Raw genomic sequence first — 21,210 nt, 5'->3', positions numbered from 1 at the left:
GCGCCAAGAGAACCTTGTGGTAGACAAACACCATGTGCGTGGGTTTCCTCTGGGTCCTTCAGTTTCCTCCCACTTTCTTCATTCCACCATTTCATTCATGTTTCCATCATCACCGCCTCCTTTAGCCTAACCTACATAATCGTGGGACGTAAAACTCGAAAAATTACATTTCATTTCATTTCAAAATTGAGCTTCTTGTACGTTTCCATTATAGGCAAGCGAGTGATTAGAGCAAGCAATTGTTCATTTTGCAAGAACTTGAAAACTACTGAGTTTACTTATTTATTAAATAGAGAATTTATTATTTTATTTCCTTTGTTATATGTAATAAAATACCAATAAAATATATTTTGAATCCTCGTGACTTATCCTTTCATTTAATATCTAACAGAAAAGTTACGCCATAAACTAATATCAGTCATGAGAGTATAAAGACTCTATTGACATCTTATTCAACAAATTCCAAGAAATTTTTTAGATTCTACATAGGAATAGACACATTATTTAACATGCACATAGTACCTCCTCTTAATTTCACTGCAGCCAGAAAAAAAAATGACTCAAAAGTTATGAACATTCCTATCCAATATTATAAAAACTCTTAAATGTTGAAGATTCCTTTGTACATTATTTCATTTCTGGCACCGAATATTCGGTTTTTGCATCTTTTAAATGGTCATTTATTCTGATCGCATTTAAAAAGCGCGATATACAAATTATAACTGAAAAAATTAGCCTCATATTACTTTGTAATGAATCAGTAAAACAGGTTTTATCCTCTTTAACTTCTCTCTATCCCCCTCACTCTCTCTCTTTTTTCTTTAATGACCATTTCCTCATTTCTAATGAAAGGTCAAACAAAGATCTGAAATACTACAAGGAACTTAATATCTTCAATAAGAACAGCGAGTTCACTTGATTTCTCTTTTTCATTTTCTTAGCCCATTTTCATGAAATGGGACAACTGTTTGACAACCATTCTTTGTGAAAAACTGAAAAATAACTATGAGTTAGCAACATTGAAAATGATACTAATAACAATTTATTCTTCCATGAGCAAATAGTACTCAACAAATGCAATGTATTATGGTAATTAATGTATTGTTAAGGCACAGTAAGAACATTTAGGTTTCGACTCAAAGTATGTATCTATATGGTATCGAAATCTTGGACCAAAATCGAATTTGTAAGAGAAAGCTGTTACAACAAATGACAAAACACACGAAGTGCGCGCCACAATTTAAAGATGTCGCCCAAGGAAGCCAGCAGGTTACCTGCTGCTCCGAGTTATTCTGTTAAACATAAACAAGGCAAACCCATAAGTGCAGAAGAAAAGCAAATACTTTATCAAACGATATCAACGATGTTCAATTCACTTGAAGAAAATTAAGACCTATAATAGCTAATTTTCATGTTCTCATAGAATATTTATTTACTTACTTTGTAATACTGAAGTTAGTATTTGTATATACATTCGCATGCTATACAATGTAAGAAAGCACATCAATAAATTGAACTTAAGGGGGGAAAGTATCATCTGTTTTTCATGGATATGCATAATGATTTAGGTAATTGATGAAAAAGAAATAATCTCCCATAATGATAAATATGCTTGCTGTTACATACCAGCGCTATCTCTTTATCGTTCAGCTGATAATCTGAAATAACTTATTGTAATTTCATCTATAATTACAGTTGGGAGAAAAATAACAATGTTCAGTTGCTCTTAAAGGAGGGGGGATTATATAGTATTGGGTATTTTGCCTTATATCACGGCAATAGTGTGAGAGTGAGACGAGTAATGCACACCGCAGTAGCAGAAATTCATGCACGTGCAGCAGCAGAAATATTGCGGGAAACAGACAAAACAATTTCCTCTTCACCAATCAGCAAATAGTAGTGCGCGCAGTGATACAACATCAAGTTACGCGGTTTGTTTTTGAAAGGTGCAAAGGACTGTGAAAAACGCTTTAGTTCCTGCTACTCACTTTTGGTGAGTGAACTTTGTGGTGGACAAACACCGTGTGCGTGGGGTTCCTCGGGGTTTTCCCGTTTCCTCCCACTTTCTTCATTCCCCCATTTCATTCATTACTCATCATCACGGTCTATTTTAGCCTAACCGGCATAAGCGTGAGACGTAAAACTTAAAAATTTCTTTTCATTTTTCACTTTTGGTGAGTGATGATCTATCGTTTAAAGCATTCTGGTATGATAGTTCAGCAACAAGTGAATTCATGGTAGCTATGAATATGCTGTAAATTTTCATAGTATGGTATCACTGTTTTTAATGTAAATTTTCTTTGAGATTTGATTGTCTCGATTTTTCAATCTGATAATGTCGGAGTCCTAGAATATTTATAGACTGACCTCATTGAGTTAAGGAGGAGGGTCAGAAGCTAAGGTTACAAAGTAGATATTGTGGAGTTTCATCTGTTATAGAGGAATGAGGAGTATGCGATAATTTTAATACATGAATAATTTTAATACATATAGTATAAGTATAAATCAATTGTGTCGCTGTATCCTAGACGTTCTGGAAAATGTATTGTCAGTGAAAAAAAGGTTGAGAAAAAGTGGCCTATCGTTTGTAATTTATGTACACTCATGTCCAAAATGATTGTCGCATATCTATAACTGTCTTCTTGTAAAAATAGAATTTGATAATGATTTTGCAGAGTAATTTTAATATTGATACTATATGTATAATCGAGAAATGTGTATTTGTGGTAAATTTCATAGGAAAAGAATTATAAATACGAAAATTAGAATGAATAAAACAATATGTTGCTAAAATGGACAAGAAAGTTTTGTTTTCGTTTTATTGTTCGTATTTACTGGTCTTTTGACATGAAATTTGCCACATACATGTCCACTTAAGGAAAATTTTGACTTTGGTGTTCAGTGGTGCCCTTATTTCTTGCAATTTAAAACTAATCTTTTTTAAGTGGACTTATAGGGATATTAGCTTTCGATTTCGGTTATTCTTTTTGTTCTAAGTTATACAGCATTTTCATAGAATCTCTTTTTGTAAAAATATGCGAAAATGTACAGTAATTGGCCACATTTTTTAGTGATTGGCCGGGGTTTGTACTAGTGATTGGCCACTAAACGCAATCAAAATTTTTGAGCTTAATATGAGTACAATTTTGTTCTACAGGCTAGAAATTAAACACCAAGGTCACTATTATATTGACAAAAGTAGTTTAGGGTTGTGAAAATGAAACAATGCATTTTGTGGCTATTTTTAAAAAAAACTATTAATTTCTATTAATAAAATATTAATTTCTATGTATTATGTTTCTTTTACAGTTTTAAAAGTTTACAATGTAGAAATTATGAGAAATACAAAAGTAACTTTACTTGAAAAATATTTGAATATTATATAAATTAGGCCTATATAGTATAAAAATAATAAACAGTTAGTCCTTCTTTCATATCATACTTTTTGTAACAAAGTTGAGCTTAACATCACCCTCTCAATGCTATTATTCTTTCAATTAGCTTTTGCAATTAGATCCAATATTTCAGCCAATGACTCTGTATCACTGTCACCAATCTCGAAGTTGCTAGGTACATCACTTTCATCATCAATGTGGAAACACTTGTGGCATACATAAATATCATCATCTGGTGAGAGTGGAATGTTTGGTTTGATGATTTCTGGGGACACATGATTCATGAGTCGCATTATCACATTCGCTACAGATTAACAGATGCTTAGAATCACTACCTTTACAAACAAAACATTTCTTACCACTTTCAAAAGTGTTACTGAGATCTAATTTTCTTTTTGTTCTCTTTTTTTGGGGCTAGTGACTTCATCGTTGTTTTGGGTTTTCTAGTTTCCTCTCGTTCTCTCTTTTTGCTTTCTTTGTCCTCATTTAATTTAGCCTTTTCTGTTAGCTTCTTTTCACATAACATCCTGTATTTTTCTGACGTTATTGCATAAGGCATTCTTTCTATGTTCCTCTTTCCTTTTCTTTTTAGGGGTTTCGGGCCAGGCCAAGTATACAATTATTTGGGAATGCTGGGTTTTCAAAAGAGGGCTTTCTGTTTCTTTAGGTGAAACTGCACTGTTAGTGCTTGGTAAAGGATCGATTATTCCAATGTTTTCACTCTATTCGTGAACACTTTCATCTTGCACATAACCATCGTTCTCAATATTCGTCTGTATTTGTTGTGTTCCATCCGGGCTCCTTTCCACATCAGCACTATTAGTTACACACAAATGGTTTTGATTGAAAAATTTTCATATATTGTACGAGATGGCAAAATTGTTCTCTTCATTTACATCTTTCTGTTGAAGGCCATTTCTATCGTTTTCTTCAAATTTTTGAATTTTATTGTTACCTACAATACTGCAAAATTTCTCAAATGAAAGAACGGGAGTGTTTTCTGATAACTTTGTGCTCACCTTTGTTCCTGAAGTTGTTAGACATTTAGAATAATCAACGGCATTAGGATCCCAAGGTATCAACCCACATGCTCTAAAACCGTTAATGATTACTGCAGGTCTTAAATAAGTTTGTATTACATTCTGTAACACTTCGGCAAATTTTACCTTTGTGAGTACACAATTAGGATTTTTCCTGTACCAATCGCTAACAGCTTTCTTCCAACCAGATTTTATTGGTTTAAAAGCAGCTATATCAGCTGGTTGCAAAATACGTGTCGAATTTGGGTAAAGGGCAATAAGTTCTATTCCTAGTTCTCTGCAAAGCTGGCTTAACTGATAAGTCAAGTGAGTTTTGTGGTCATCAACGAAGAGGATGACAGGGAGCTGAACCCCTTCGTTTACAATATAAGGATAAAATATATTTGCTATATATTCATAAAACAGTTCAGATTTCATCCAACCGTTTTCACTTCTACCAATTCCCCAACCTTCAGGAGCAGAGTTTATTATTACACTTGGAATTCTTTTATATGGATAAACAATCATCGGCAGACACAACTTACCATTGGCAGCGAAGCAGAACATCACTGTCAGATTTTCTTTGGAAGAGGACGCTTTTACGTCGTAAACGTTTTTATTACCTTTGAATGCAAGAACTTTACCGCTCGAAGGGCAGACATGAAAATTAGTTTCATCTCCGTTGAACACTCTCCATAGCTGTGTTAGGATGTCTTGCAGTCCTGATTCCTGTAAATAACTGTATATTTCCTCAAACAAACTGAGAATGTCTTTCTCACTTATACAAGCACTGGCGTACGTTACATCTTCTACAGTGCGCTGAGTCAGTTCCGGATGTCTCTTTAGAAAAGCCTGCAATATTGTAAAAAGAAAATAAATTAGTCGCTCTAATAAACTAGAAATAAAGTTTAGAAATATAGGCCCTATCTTCAAATTTTAGGTTTCCGATATAAATTTCTACACTGACAACAACATAAGAAATCACGTTTAATAATGCTATGAATGTCACCAATACTATTATTGCCATCTCTTAGTGGTCGACTAATGTTTGATTCCATGCAGTTTGAATTAAGATTTTGTAAGTGAATACATAGATTAGTAGACCTAAGTAGAAACATAAGTATTAATGCAGATATCAATTGGGCTTACAGAACAATAGTCTCTTCTTCCTCTTTAGATAAAATAGGGGAAGGACCAAACGTGTTCTTGCAATCGGGGTTCTTTATCTTATATTGTAACGTAGCTCTTGGAATTCCATATTTCTTTGCTATGGATCTCTGAGATGCTTTTGTTTCATGTAACTCACTGAGAGCCTTCTCTATAATATCCTTATCGTAAAGCATTTTAGCAACTTTTGGCATTCTTGCGATTACTACTGCAAAGCCTGAAACAGAAAATCGAGAAATCAGAACTGTACATAGTGGTTGGCCACCCGATATATTTAGTTATTGGCCACCATGCCAACAACTGGTAAATACATTCAGATTAACGTGAGAAAAAGATATGTTTCATAAAGTGCATAATAAAGGCTAAAAATATTTTTAAATTGCCAAATTTACTAACTGCGCAAATACATAGTAATTGGCATACGTGGCCAATGACTGTAAATGAAGAGTAATCAGGTTATAGTTATTAGCCACCCCCCGAAAATGAAGAAAATAAAAAAATAGATATCAGAAATTCTGTTATATAGTGCTTTAAAGCTTAAGAAATCCATTATCATCAATTACCACAAGCAAAACAACTTTAAATCCTGAAAGCGATTGATTTATTGTTAGAAGAATCCTTAAGAATTTCATAAGACTTACCTAGAATTTCAGACTGATCCGCACATGTCTTCACTTCCGAAACTCTAGCATTACAAAGGCGCAATCTTGCGGAAGAATGACGATTTACAAACAAAGAAAAGACAATCGCCGTCCGCTTCAGCAACATAATTACGAGAAATTTCGAAGCACGTCCTTATTATTGTACTTTTAATCGCAATGTGGCCAATCACTATTTGATGGCCAATGACTGTATGCTTTACCCTACCTGGCGAATTCATTATCAAATTATATTCCTACAACAACATATTTATAGACATGCGACAATAATTTTGGACATGAGTGTACCTTTACTTCCACTATACTATACATAATTACCACGAGCTTTAAGTAATCTAAATTTCTGTAAACTTTGGATAACAGATATCCCTCATTTACAGACAAATACTGTTTCATCTGTATCCACCTAGGCACACGGTAGTTAAGTAATAGAGCGCTTACCTCTGGTGCTTGGGGTCTCTTGTTCGATTCCCGAACAAGTTAATTTATGGTAGACAACAAGTTATCATCTTAATTTAAAAATTTCTTCATTCTTGAAACAGTATATAGTTAAAGATTTTGATATCCAACTTCAACAATTAATCCATTTCAACAATGAAGAAAATTCCAAGTAAAAAATCGGCACGGATCGTTGCCTTTGATAGGGTATGAAGTTCCTTCTCTAAAAATTTGAAGTCCGTAGTTTGAAATTTGTAAGAGAAATCGTGAATTTTCGTGAAAGGTAAAAAATACATGAGAAAGATGCGAGGACTGTAGTGACATCTATTGGCCAAACTTGTCTCTCTAAACCAGCCATAAACTGAAACTAGATTACACTCTACAGCGAAGCTCCCATATATTAGGTGCAGAACTGTACTGGAAGTAACACGGTCCAATCCTCAAACCAGGAGCGTCATTTCAGATTTTGCTTGGGGGGGCAACACCCCTTGATATAAGTAAAATTTCGCGTTTTTCACGGATTTACTACTATTCTATTGATAAAATTATATACATCTCAAACTCAGGGGGGGGGGCAAATGCCCCTCCCTGCCCCCCCTAACTGACGCCCCTGCCTCAACATAGTAAAATCCCATTTCGAGAGGCAAAATATCCCATCTCGCCATTGAATTTCCCACGTAATACTGATTTTTACACACACACACACATTATATATATATATATATATATATAGACCTCTATAAGTTGCGTATCTCAGAGTTATAAATAGGCCAAGAGATGGAGGCATAAAGAACGTCGTAAATTCGAATTCACGATCACCGTGCACGGTAGTGGCGTATTTACGATTTTGTTTCGGGGAGGGCTTTGCTAACTTTCGGGGGGGGTTTGCCTGAAAATGTGAAAATTCTGCAAGCCTAAATACACCACTGGTGAACGGCAAAGTGGCTTAAGTCTCAATATCTCAAAAGTGGCTTACCCCAGCTTGCCATCCAACCCCTCACACACACACACACACACACACACACACACACATATATATATATATATATATATATATATATATATATATATATATATATATATATATATATATATATATATATATATATACCTAGAATATGAAAAATAATAATCAGCTGTATATTACTCACTGTTTCGATACCGTATCTGAGTAAGGAGTTTTCAATGTTTATAAAATAATTTACGAATAGATACTGTCCTTAATCGAAAACAAGTACAGTTTGTTTTCAGAAATGAAGTACAATATGTGTTGCTTTGTTTTTGATTTTTGAATATCACACATGAGTTAAGTCACTCCACAAACCACTTGCACTTTCATAATCTACTTTGAGACAAAATTTGATAATTAACATTGATTTCACAATTATTTATGATTCATTATACCTACCATTTTCCACCCTCTAAAAAAATTCATTAACGTGAATTATTAAAAATCCCATAAACGTGGTAAATTTCGAAAAAAATCCCTTTATATCTTCCCGAAAAACTATATTTAAAAAATCACAAAATGGGATTTTCCCCACGGGTTGGCATCACTGCATACGACTGGAACTGATCTTTAATTTTTTTATATATATAAAAAAGAAAGCTGTGAGTGCAAAAGAAAGAAAATGTGTCTATAATAAGTATTGTAAAAGTTTAGTTGTATAAACTATACTTAATCTTTATGTCATCAAGACATTTACCTTCTAATTGAAATCACTTTGAGAAGCATAAATATATCCTGTTTTTTAAGGTCTATCATAGGATAACCCTGTGCATGTAGTCACTTAAAATGATCACTGGCAGTAGGTCGGCTATACACTGTAAGATAAACCCTGCGAAATCTCTTACGATTTTTCCTAGAGTCAAAATCTGAACGTGTATGGCATCAGATCGCATGTCATTTCCTATGTTTTGAACGATTCTATGAGATTTTTCTTGTTCAGAGCACGCTGTATTTCGGAAAGAAAATTCGTAAAATTTCGATTTAAGCGACATCAGGTGAGAGAAAATAAAAACAAATTTGTTTCCTTCCCGCCAGCAAAGATGCTATTTGCGCATTTATTAGTGCATACGAAATGAAATGAAATCTGTGAGTTTTACGTCCCACGGTTATGCCGGTTAGGCTAAAGGAGACGGTGATTATGAGAAATGAATGAAATGAAGAAAGTGGGAGGAAACGGGAGAACCGCGAGAAAACCCATGCACACGGTGTTTGTCCACCACAAAGTTCACTTGGCGGGAGCAGGGTTTGAACCCGGGACCCCATGCACCACAGGTGAACGCTCTACCACTGAGCCACCGCGGCCCCACTAGTGCATACGAGGATCATACATTTTTATATAATACAAAGTCAACGACTTGACTGGAAGACCAATCGGAAAACGACCATTAGGAAGACCTAGGCGCAGATGGGAGGACAATATTAAGATGGATCTCGCAGAGATAGAGATACAGAGTAGAAACTGGATCCAATTGGCTAAGGATAGAAATCAGTGGAGAGGTTTTGTGAACGCGGCATTGAACCTCCGGATTCCGTAGGCCATAAAGTTAGTTAGTTAAAGTCAACGTTCTACCTCTACAGAGATACAAGGCAGAAGGCACTGCTGGCCGAGTATGCGTTTCGAGACCTAGCACCTCTTCGTAGGATGTGAAACAGGAAAAATCTTCACATGTATAACACAAAAGGGTAGAATTTCCTACGAGATATGTCGTAACATTTGTCCTAAGATATTTCCTAGGGTTTATCTAATAGTGTATAATCAGCCTAATGCGTCCGCGTAATTATAGGAGTATACTTATATGTTGTTGTTCATCAGACTATATTACCCTATTGTCCATCTTCAACATCCCACTTCGCATGCTCTTGGTAAGATAAACCGAAAGAATACCGAATACTTTTTAAAAGACTATGATTAACCTCCTGAAAATTACGAATGCTTGTCATTTATCTCACGTGACATGAATCTTCCGTGATGTTCTATAGCAGTATTAAGAAAACAAACGACAAAATTTATGTAAACAATAGTTTTCAGTATTGTTTAATGCGGATGTTTCTCTCTGTTTCAGATCGCCCTTGTAGCATCTGTTCCCGTGAAAGAAGATGCTTTACTTAACGACGAGGTTGACACAACATTCAGCGACTTCATTGAACCAGACATTCCGAAAGGTAACAACAATATCTTATATTTAGAATACTAAATCTGTCTTAATTTATCATTATTATTATTATTATTATTATTATTATTATTATTATTATTATTATTATTATTATTATTATTATTATTATTATTTACTTATGAATGCTATAGGTTGCATGTTTAACACGAGAGCTTTCCAGAAAGTACCAGACGTTTTGGCCTATCGCGGCAGTAAGTGGGGCTCAGTCTTGGGAAGTAACGTAACGTACGTAACTAACGTGTTAATTTTAAGTAACGTTTCCTAGTAACGCTTTTTCCGAAGTAACTGTAGCGGTAGCGCGTCACAAAATTTTAATTAACGTATTACCTGACCAGGATAGCAGTGTGGTTTTGGGAGGATGGCGCTGCTGTTGTGTTTACATCAGTTTCTTGGCAAGCGCGGAGGGACAGGGGAGCGGAGAGTTTCATTCTGCAGTGTATCCAATGGTTTTTAAAAGTGGCAGTTTAGATGTAATGCATAGCCGAATCTCTTTACGCTTAGTAAAGAACGCCGTAAGTTATCTGGTCGTAGTGAACCATTCCTGCAGTAATAGAGATGTATTGTGAATAGTGATATATGAATGGAAATTATCAATTTAAGAACAACATAGCACAATTGACAATTCAGTGAGCTTCTACCGTGTATTAAGCAGATTGTATAAAAATCGATTGCGTTTTATTCGATGTCATTATAAAACAGGAGCAGCTTGTAAAATGCTGCTCGCTAGTTTGTTCGTAAGTAAATATGGAGGGTGTAATTTTTGTTGTTTTTTTCTTGTTACTTAAGATGTTCTGTAAATAACTTCAATAACTTTTGAAACTGTTTGTCTTAATTTGAGCCAGGGGCGGATCCAGGCTGAATATTTGGGGGACGTTCGTTCGAAGTTAAATCAAGGTAAGAGTATATTGAAAACAAAGTAAAATAAATTTAGAAAAGGAGAAGTAGCTAATGTCTGCAATTTCTAGAACAGAAATGGCCACATGCGATTTCGAAGGTAAACATTTTTTTGAACAACAACGCCAATGTAAGTAATTTCTTACAATTTATTGCTTTATTTGACTTCTGCAACGTAAAAGAAAAAAAAAGTAAGAGCTACATATTTTAGTTTTATTTTACATTTATAATACAAAGGTGAAAATTCTTAAGTTTTATTTTTAAAATAATAAAAAAAAATATCCAATTCTGGTGCGGGAATCGCCCCGATCGCCCCGCACCCTGGATCTGCCCCTGACTTGAGCATATGCGTGAAGTGTTTTATTACGAAGACGACAAAAAGAACTGTGATAGATTTATTACAAGTAATCCGGTTAGAAACACTGCTGCTTGCATTTTAGTTCCAAAACCGGCCGCACGCACTCGTTCGCTGGTCAGGTAATACCTAGTTTGTATTACTTTTTTTTCTTTTTTTTTTCTTTACATTTCCGATGAATAACTACAATATATGTATATTTTTTCGGAAACTAATAGTTCTTTCCTGTAAGTAATTTCTCAAAATGGAGCAATGGAGCATGAACTATGTCAGTGACCGACACACAAAAAATGAGATAAGATCTTATTGCCAATTGCTGTTTTTGGAAGATGAGTACAGCCTCAGGGAAATCATATGTACTGACTGCAAGCACCTGGAAGATTTTGACAGCTCAAAATTAATACATTCAATGACTGAACTATGAGTATATATAACTATATATAACTATATATATATATATATATATATATATATATATATATATATATAACTATATATAACTTTATATGACTATATATAACATCCATCTCAGAGTTTGGAGCTCTTAAAAAGTAGCTATAAGGAGCAGTATTACAACCCACCGCCTCCCTAGAAGTCCGTCCTGCATCCGCCCCTGGATTGGTGTTGTCTTTATAAAGATGGAGAGTGCAATATTTTACCGTTCGAACATTTAAAAGAATAGTTTTTCTTAAAAGCTGAGGATGATGCTGGTCAGATTTTGAAACTAAAGTTTCTGAAGTGCCTCGGCGGGAAATATTTATCAACAGCTAGGGTGCCATAGTTAACGACATGCAGTAAGGGGTTAATATGGATATACTGTGACAGATGAGCAGGCCTACTTTATTACTAGAAAATAGTTTGTTGATGGTATGTAATATTGGAGTTCTATCAGATCAGTTTGCGTATCCTAGAGTCCCGTTGATTATAGAGTTTGGAACAACTAGATTTAAAAGGCATGTATCGATTTTAGAGTTACTAGCAAGTTTTGATTCGCTCCAAGTTCATGTGTTCTCATTTTATTAGTTGTAGTGTAATGCTTCTCTATATTCTGTATTTTTAATTTTACATAACAACATTGTTATTATTATATAATTAGTTTAGCAGAATAACAATAACACTAGTTAACAAAGGTTTTATTACATAAAAGGAAATACCTGTTTTTAAAGGAACTTTTTGCGCTGAATTCGAATATGCACTCGGTTTTTCTCCATCACGTACGATTTTCCCTAACAGAGGGATTTTCGTGAAAATCCCTCAAAAATTTCCCTTTTCGTTTATTTTACACCCCAAGATCTTGTCCCCTTGCATATACTAACATAGAAATTATACCTAAGTATACTTTGATTCATATTTAACAAACCCTCCAAGTTTCGTAATAATCGCTTTATTCTTTCTAGAGAAATAAATATGTTTGTATGTGTACTGTGTGTACTGTTTATTGCACCTTATAGTAATGCTTTCAGATCTCTTAAGTTGAGGTAAAACGTTTTGCTTTATTACCACAAACACATATATAAAATATAATACAATATAATTTACAAGTGTGACAATTTACAATAAACAATAATACAAATGTACCAAAAGGTCATGAAAAGACAATCAAAACTATCACAATATATGAAACTTCCATTGGGTTACAAAAACGTACACTACTTCCTTCTTTTGTAAGAAATGTTGCATTCTCTAACAAGACCCCAACAATAGTCCCCCATCATTGAAGGATCCCATCGTCCCTGGTACCTTTTCTCTATTGCCATTATATCTTGGTGGAATCTTTCCCCCTGTTCGTCGCTGAGAGCACCTAGGTTAGCAGGAAAGAAGCTGAGGTGGGAGTGCAAAAAGTGGATTTTTAAAGACATCCTACAACCCAACTCTTTGTATTTCTGTATCATGTCCTGTACGATTTCTATGTAACTCTCAGCTTTGTTATTGCCCAGAAAGTTGCGCACAACACACTTAAATGCTGTCCAGGCAGCTAGCTCAGCACTGTTTAACTTGCTGTCAAAGCTATCATCAAGCATTAATTTCCTAATTTGGGGACCAATAAACACTCCCGCTGAAATCTTAGCATCACTCAGGTTAGAGAACTTACCTCACAAATACTTGAAACCTTCACCAGATGTGTCCATGGCTTTGACAAAGTTTTTCATAAGTCCTAACTTGATATGAAGTGGCGGTAGTAATATCTTATTAGGATCTACCAAAGGAGCGTATTTGACGTTGCATTCTCCAGGTACGTAATTCACTCTAGGTTCCCATTCCTTCACTTCATAATGTTTGTCATCAGCTCGGCTATCCCATAAACATAAAAAACATTGGTACTTCGTGTAACCGCACTGCAGTCCTAATAAAATACCAACTGCCTTGAGATCACAACATATTTGCCAACAATGGTCCTTGTAATTTATAAGATTTAGCAAAGTTGACATTGTGTCATAGGATTCCTTAATCTTCACTGAGTGCGCAAGTGGTATAGAAGGTTTTTTTTATTTCCATTATGTAAAAGGACAGCTTTAAGGCTGACCTTTGACGCGTCGATAAATAACATCCATTCTTCTGGAACGTAAGGAATTCCTAGCTCCGCCATCAACCCATTTATATCCGTACATACGCACACATTATCTTGCATTGAGAAATAGCTTGAAAATTGAACATGCCTTTTCCTGTACATTGATATGTTCGTTTCTGCATCCAATAAGTTCCACTGCTGGAGCCTTGATCCCAGAAGTTCCGCCTCTTGTTTTGTCAGGTGCAAATCACGGACTAGGTCATTAAGTTCACATTGCCGGATGAAATGTGGCTCGCGAACACAGTCAGGGATGAACGTTGGATCCTTGGATGTACATGTTGATGTCGATGGATCATCAAGGTCGTGATCATCATCAGAGTCTTTTGGCCATATCTCTTCCCAGTTGGTAGGGGGCTCGGGAAGTAGAAGTTCTTTTGCATTCTGTTACATTTGATAACAAATATTGATAACCATTTCATGAACAAAACGAAAAAACTTGGAGAATTGTATATATATGTATTAAGATATACATATACTGTACGTTTAAAAAAAAATATACGTTGGAAGTACATTCTATTTTTATACACGTTTCTAATTTACAGAGAGCAATACAAGTGTGTTGTTGACTATTGTAAATATTCATTCTTATGTCTGTGTTTGTAGTAATAAAGCAAATCGTTTTTACCCCAACTCAGGAGATCTAACTCAGGAGGTCTATCAGGTGCAATAAACAGTGCACACAGTATACATACAAATATATTTATTCTCTAGAAAGAACGAAGCGATTTTTACGAAACTTTTAGGGTTTATTAAATATAAATCAAGGTATACTTAGGTATAATTTCTATGTTACTATATGTAAGGGGACAGGAGCTAGGGGAATAAAATATCTGAAAAAGGGAAATTTTTGAGGGAATTTCCCGAAAATCCCTCTGTTACGGGAAAACTGTACGTGATGGAGAGAAACCGAGTGCATATTCGAATTCAGCGCAAAAAGTTCCTTTAAGATCAGGTGATTTTTCTCATGTAACAAACAAAAAGTTTAAATTTGTTAACTAGTGTAATCAGCCATTTTTTCGAACGTAGTGTGGTATTTTATTCAGTGTTACATTATATGAAAATGTTCATATAGCTGTCAAGTAAGAATTTATTCTTGCATCTACATAAAACGATTCAGCACGTGCAATATTATTGCATTTATAAAGTCAGCGAGGCACATTAAATATCCAATAAAGTAACTGTCTACATGAAAGGATATAGCAGCGCTACTATTATCAACCTACAGTTCTAAACGTTTACGATGATTGGGGAAAATCAGAATGTGCAATAATAATAATAATAATAATAATAATAATAATAATAATAATAATAATAATAATAATAATAATAATAATAATAATAATAATAATAATAGTAGTAGTAGTAGTAGTACGGAAATTCAAGTAATAAGATATTTTGAAATTACATATTCAAAGTTTCTGACATAAAAGTAACGCGTTAATAACAATTTACTTTCGAAGTAGGGTAACAGTTACTTTTTTTTGGGACAAGTAATGCGTTACGTTTTAAGGGAAAGTAAAGTAACTTGTAACGCGTTACATTTTTACAAGTTCACTGGTAGGGCTAGAGTCGCCATTTTGGTGTCAGACTATTGCGACACTCAGTACGCATTGAGCTGAGGTAGTGTGAGAACTGTGACGCTCTTGCTATGCTTTCTGTGACATTTACAATGTGCAGTAGAAAACCCCGCCTCTTCTGAGGTGTGTTCTGTGATTAGGTTTTTTTGAAAAAAAAAAAAAGAAACAGGCCAATTGAAATCCATCGCCAACTGTCTGAAGTATACGGACATGGAATAATGAGTGAAGGTGTTGTTTTTTTCACGACAACGCACGCCCACACACGGCCAAGCGTACCCGAGAACTCTTGGATGGTTTTGGATGGAAGGTGTTTGATCACCCACCATACAGCCCGGATTTGGCGCCAAGCGGCTACACCTCTTTCCAGCGATGAAGACATGGCTCTCTACACAACGCTTCGATACTGACGCCGAACTGCATGCCGGTGTAAGCCAGTGGTTCAAATCGCAGGCGGCAGGTTTATACCTTGACAGTATTGAGAAACTTGTGCCACGGCATGATAAGTGCCTTAATTTGCATTGCGATTATGTAGAAAAATAGCTTAAGCGTGTATTTTTCAAATGTATATAATATAGTTTGATTTGTTCATTCTGTTTCTTTTTTTTAATAAAAAAAATCAAAACGTCTGGTACTTTCTGGGCAATCTTCGTATTAACAAATATGAAGAAATCTTATGTTAAAATCATTGTATTAAATCATAACTTTCGGTTTCAATATTTCTGTCGGCGCTGGGCTGCAATACTCTTGACATGATCAAGGAGTTTGTCACTCTGACATGTGAGATACCTAATAACCTGAATAAAATATATGAGGTTACAAATTTAGAGGAAGGTTTGAAGTTTTATTCCGACTTCAGTTGCACTCGATATGAAAAAAAAAATAAAATGAAATCTTTAAGTTTTACGTCCCACGGTTATGCCGGTTAGGCTAAAGGAGACGGTGATGATGAGAGATGAGTGAAATGGTGGAATGAAGAAAGTGGGAGAAAACGGGAGAACCCCGAGAAAACCCACGAGCACGGTGTTTGTCCACCACAAAGTTCACTTGGCGGAGGCTGGGATCGAACCCGCGACCCCAAGCACCAGAGGTGAACGCTCTACCACTGAGCCACCGCGCCCCCCGCATTCGATATGAGTTCTACGTGTAATACAAAGATGGCATCTCATGTTACGTGAAGTTATTCTAAGTTTTTGAGAGTCTCATGTTTTCTCATATTAGAAATAAGAGTTTGCTGAAACGAATCACCACGACTCATGATCATTTATAGGTATTCTACCAGTGTTGCCAGGTCACTTGCTGCAACTGAGAAGCTTCCATGCTCCACGGTGTTACTCTAACCTCTTCGTCTTCACGTATGATTTCTCTGTTTTGATATCGTCCATTAAGTGTAGTCTTCTTTGCTCCCTCCCTCTCTTTCGTGCGACCATACCCTCTAAAACATCCCTCATTATACCGCTCCTTCTTATTCAATGTCCTAACGCAGTGGTTCTCAAACTTATTGTTACCGCGACCCACATTAAATAATAAACTGTATTTTGTGGCCCACCTACTTTTATTCAAATACACATGGACATTTTACGTAATGAGGGTGTCTTTCAAACTAATTAAATTTTGTAAACCATATCTCTAATTTGTTATTTCCTAGACTAAAAAAATTAAAAATTCACATGATATACAAAAAGTAATTGGAATCCAAAATCTCTGTACAATTATTCATAATGAGTCGGATGCGATGCATGTGCTTGTTTTCGATATTTATTAATAACTGTATTAATATCCACGCTGACGAATTAGGCTACTATCAGGCGCAAGGAATTGGACACTTGCAGTCGTTTTTTGTATTTAGTCTTGATCCCCGCCATCGCTGTTGCTTACATTTTTCTATGTCTTTAAGGAAGTAATCAGGGCTCTGAGTAACCACTTACTGTATTGTTCACCTCATTAACAAACGCTTCCAATTTTCATTTCCTGAATAGTACTTCACAACATCAAAATAAAATTTCCATAATGACAAGGAAAAACTTCCAGCGACCCATCGAAAACAAAAACGACCCACGACCCATCAATGGGTCGCGACCCACATTTTGAGAAACGCTGTCCTAACGAGTTCCTCTTCTTAATAATATCTAAAATTGTTCTTTTCTCTCACACTATTTAATACACTCTCTCATTCGTTTTCCGCTCGACCTAACTAATTTTCTCTGTTCTGCACAACCACCTTTCGCAAATTTCCAATCGTTTTTCATCATTTTAGTGTAATGTCTATGTTTCTGACCTATCATCATGAGTGATGAAGCAACATTTCATTTCTACAGTAAAAGGCCGCAACCAAAAGGGGGCTAGGGGGGTCTGGCCCCCATAACTTTTCGTGGCCCCTCAAGACATCAATATAAAATGCTATTATTAATACAAAAAAAATTCTAGGAAAATTTTAATCACTTGCCTCCCCCCCCCAACATATTCATGCCCCCAAACCTCTGAGGCTAGTTGCGGGCCTGTACAGTAAAGTCAACAAGCGCAAAGGAGATCAGAACATCAGCGCGCTGTTATTGAGGTACACCGTGACGGCCCCAAGTGACTTGACGTCTCTTGTATCGTTTCTAAGATACTTCAATATGCCTATGTTTTGTTATTTATTTATTTATTTTTTTTTTTACTACTAAGAACATTATCACGGGACACTTGTATACTGACATCTTGGAAGGTTGGTTAATGGTCAACTCCCGAAAGAGGAGGAACAGAGCTTCATTTTCCAACAAAACAGGGCCCCTCTACATTGGCATATCAATTTCTGGGGATACCTAAATCGACACTTGCCAGGAAGCTGGATTGGTCGTGCAACGGCCACAGACAACACATTTTGCATAAAGCCACCACGTTCACCGGACCTGACATTGTGGGAGTTCTTACTGTGTAATTTTCTGCTGTTAGACAATGTTTACATCCCTGCACTTCCAGCTACATTGCATCAATTCAGAAAGCGCATTACCAGAAACACCGAGAACATCACAGTACACATGCTTGAGAGTGTTATAAGAGAGTGTGATCACCGCTGTATTCACAAAATCTACACAATTTCTTCTCTCTTCTCTTTACCTCGTGCTTTGCATCACCATTTTCGTTCTATATTTGCTTTTCTTTCAAAGAAAAAAGAAAAAAGAAAAAGAAAGAAAAAAAGTATAGAACGCTATCTACAAAACTCATCCCATCATGACTAACCTTGACATAAAGGTAGATCCTAACTTGATTACCAGCCTATGCAAACTTCTCCTTCTCTAGTTACGGACCATCAAAGTTAGAATATGCACTTAATAAAATTTTCGAAAAAAAAAATGCGCTAGTAGGTACTGTTTAGGTTTTTTTTTTTTAAAAAAAAGAAAAATGATAACCTTGAGTTATAATAAAAATTAATGGAGGAATTTTGTTACATTGGGAAAAGTCACTACTCGTGGATGTTTCAAAGAGAAACTACCTAAGCCTAAATATAGTGTTATTAATAAAATATATATGTATGAGAATGAACAAAATCACCAGTCATTTTTGAGAAACACATCCAGAAAGAAGCAACCCCCAAGAGTAAAGTGTCCCGTATGGATTTTCTTAAAAAAGCAAGTTATATCATATTCTAAGGTTGTTAATGGAACATTGATTTATTAAATATTGCAGAGTTCTACTTGAACAGGTATAGGGCTAGGTAGAGCATAGGTAGACCAAATTTTAGTCCGGAATCGTTTCCCCGCTTCATCTTATTCACCTCAACCATAGGTTGGTGGGCAACATGGAAATTTTGAAACTTTTCTCTCCCTTGGGAGAGCTGTTTTATATTTTGATAAGGCCTCTTCTTCGTAATTGTATCTAGATATTCTATTCTTGGTCTTCCTCTTCCTGGTTTTCCTTCTGGCTTTCCCTCTATCAATAAGGTGATCCAATCGAAGTGTCGAATAAGATAGCCATGCATGCTGTTTCTTCTTTTTCCTATTATTTTCATGGTCTGTTGTCCTTCATTAGCTTCCTTTAGTACGTCTTCATTCCTTTTCCTTTCGGTCTATGATATGCGCACCACTCAAATGCTTCCAGCTTGGAAATTTCAGTTTTTCTCAATGTCCACGTCCCTGATCCATAAAGCGCCACTCTCCATCCCAGGGTCTTAGTAAATCGTTTACGAACATCCAACGACACATTTCACTGACTACCAGATTTTATTGCAAAATTACAGTATGCATATACTACATCATCATCATCATAGGTATTCTGTCTTTATTGGCAGGTCACTTGCAGCAGCTGTGAAGCTTCCATGTTCTACGGTCTTCCACTAACCTTTTCGTCTTCGCGTATGATCTTTCTGTTTTAATATCGTCCATTAATTGTAGTCTCCTTCGCCCCCTCCCTCTCTTTCCCGCCACCATACCTTCTAGGACGTCCCTCATGACACAATCTCTTCTTAGGCAATGTCCCAACCAGTTTCTCTTATTCTTTCTAATACTATCTAAAAGTGTTCTTTTCTCCCCCACCATTTCTAACACTCTCTCATTCGTTTTCCGCTCGACCCAACTAATTATTTCCATTCTTCTCCACACCCACATTTCGAAGGCTTCCAGTCGATTTTCGTCACTTTTACGTAATGTCCAGATATACTACAAGTAGATACAAATTATCTAATGTTTGGGTAAAATGGGAGTCCCTTCGACCTGATGGTCTCGGGAAGGATTCCTCACGAAGCAAGCTACGTGAGGACGGGTAGGACACACAATGCTCCACTGCAAGCAGAGGGTGGTTAGAATCCTGAGAAAGCTTCACTGCAAACTTGGCGGGTGTTGTGATAAAGAATCTCCTAATGCTCTACTGCAAACAGAGAGAGAGAGAGGTTAAGGCCCCCGAAGGGTTCCACTACAAACCAGGATGGAAAGAAAGCCTAGAGCTCCACTGCAAGCTGAGGAAGGGGCTTTGACCAGTCGGGGACTGATGCTTCTCGCTGAAATCCTCTCCATTATATAAGTGCTCTAGGTGAGCTAGTGGCGCTGCTGTTTCTTCGTCGACACATGACCAGTGACGTCACTGACCCTGTCGTCTGCAGACGTAGTAATCCGTACTAAGATGTACATAGTTGACGTTTGTAAATATAAGCACATGTCAGTTGTTTGTAAACACAACCATGCGGGATATTATAATATGGACAAAATCATTATATCTACTTTTCAGAAAATCACGAATTTTGATTTCCATCCTTCAGAAAACTATTTTTATTTTGTGAGGAGGGTGTAGAGAAAAATTCGAAAAACTCCTCGAAATCTTATAAAAACTTTAAAATTTGGTTTCGATGATATGGCGTTTAGATGAATGACATATTTTCATCGGGACAAACGGACGGACACACATCCAATGTAATGTGTAAATCCGTTATGACCGCCATACATTTTTCTGTCCTATCGTCATTCGAAAGTAAAATATAAGCAGTCAGTAATATGTGATGAAAGCTCTTTTATATGTTCTATAAAATAAAATAATTTTGTGCTGTTCCTTGATGCATATCGTTACCACCTAAGTATTAATTTCTGCCACCTGTAATAAACCGGGCTGACCACCTTGTTATATGGCCTGCCCACCTTCACCTCTGCTTCCTCGTAGTCTTGAGAACATCAATTTTTGTGTGAGAACAAACCTATTCATTCGTTTTCCTGTCTCTTCTAGTTATTGCTAACACGTATCTTTCCATCATCCTAAAAGTAACTCTTAATTTTTGGATTGTTTCTGCATCAAGGTCTACGTTTCACATCCATACACAGAGCAACGACAAAACAAATTGATTATTACATATTAATATAAATAGTATATCCAGTGACGTATTTTGGGTTTTGTGTTGGGGGAGGCTATGCACAATACGTGGTTAAACACTTATATTTTTCTTTTTATGTGGCGAGTTATGTTTATTTCCGGGGGATTTGAGCCCGATAGCC

The 21,210-nt window shown here is 36.0% G+C and overlaps 1 protein-coding gene across 2 annotated transcripts in view; it reads left to right on the top strand.

Annotated features, from left to right (window-relative positions):
- The window catches only part of LOC145683741 (uncharacterized), a 179,973-nt gene that overhangs the window by 23,076 nt on the left and 135,687 nt on the right, over window positions 1–21,210 (top strand). For both annotated transcript variants that reach the window (XM_081755271.1, XM_081755272.1), the window contains exon 2: window positions 9,751–9,850. In XM_081755271.1, coding sequence (XP_081611397.1) covers window positions 9,751–9,850 — 100 coding nt within the window. The remainder of the gene's footprint in view (window positions 1–9,750; window positions 9,851–21,210) is intronic.

Source organism: Thermobia domestica, chromosome 4 (assembly GCF_964235325.1).
Source record: "Thermobia domestica chromosome 4, izTheDome1.hap1.1, whole genome shotgun sequence".
Lineage (NCBI taxonomy): Eukaryota > Metazoa > Arthropoda > Insecta > Zygentoma > Lepismatidae > Thermobia > Thermobia domestica.
This window is presented reverse-complemented; position numbering and strand designations above follow the sequence as displayed.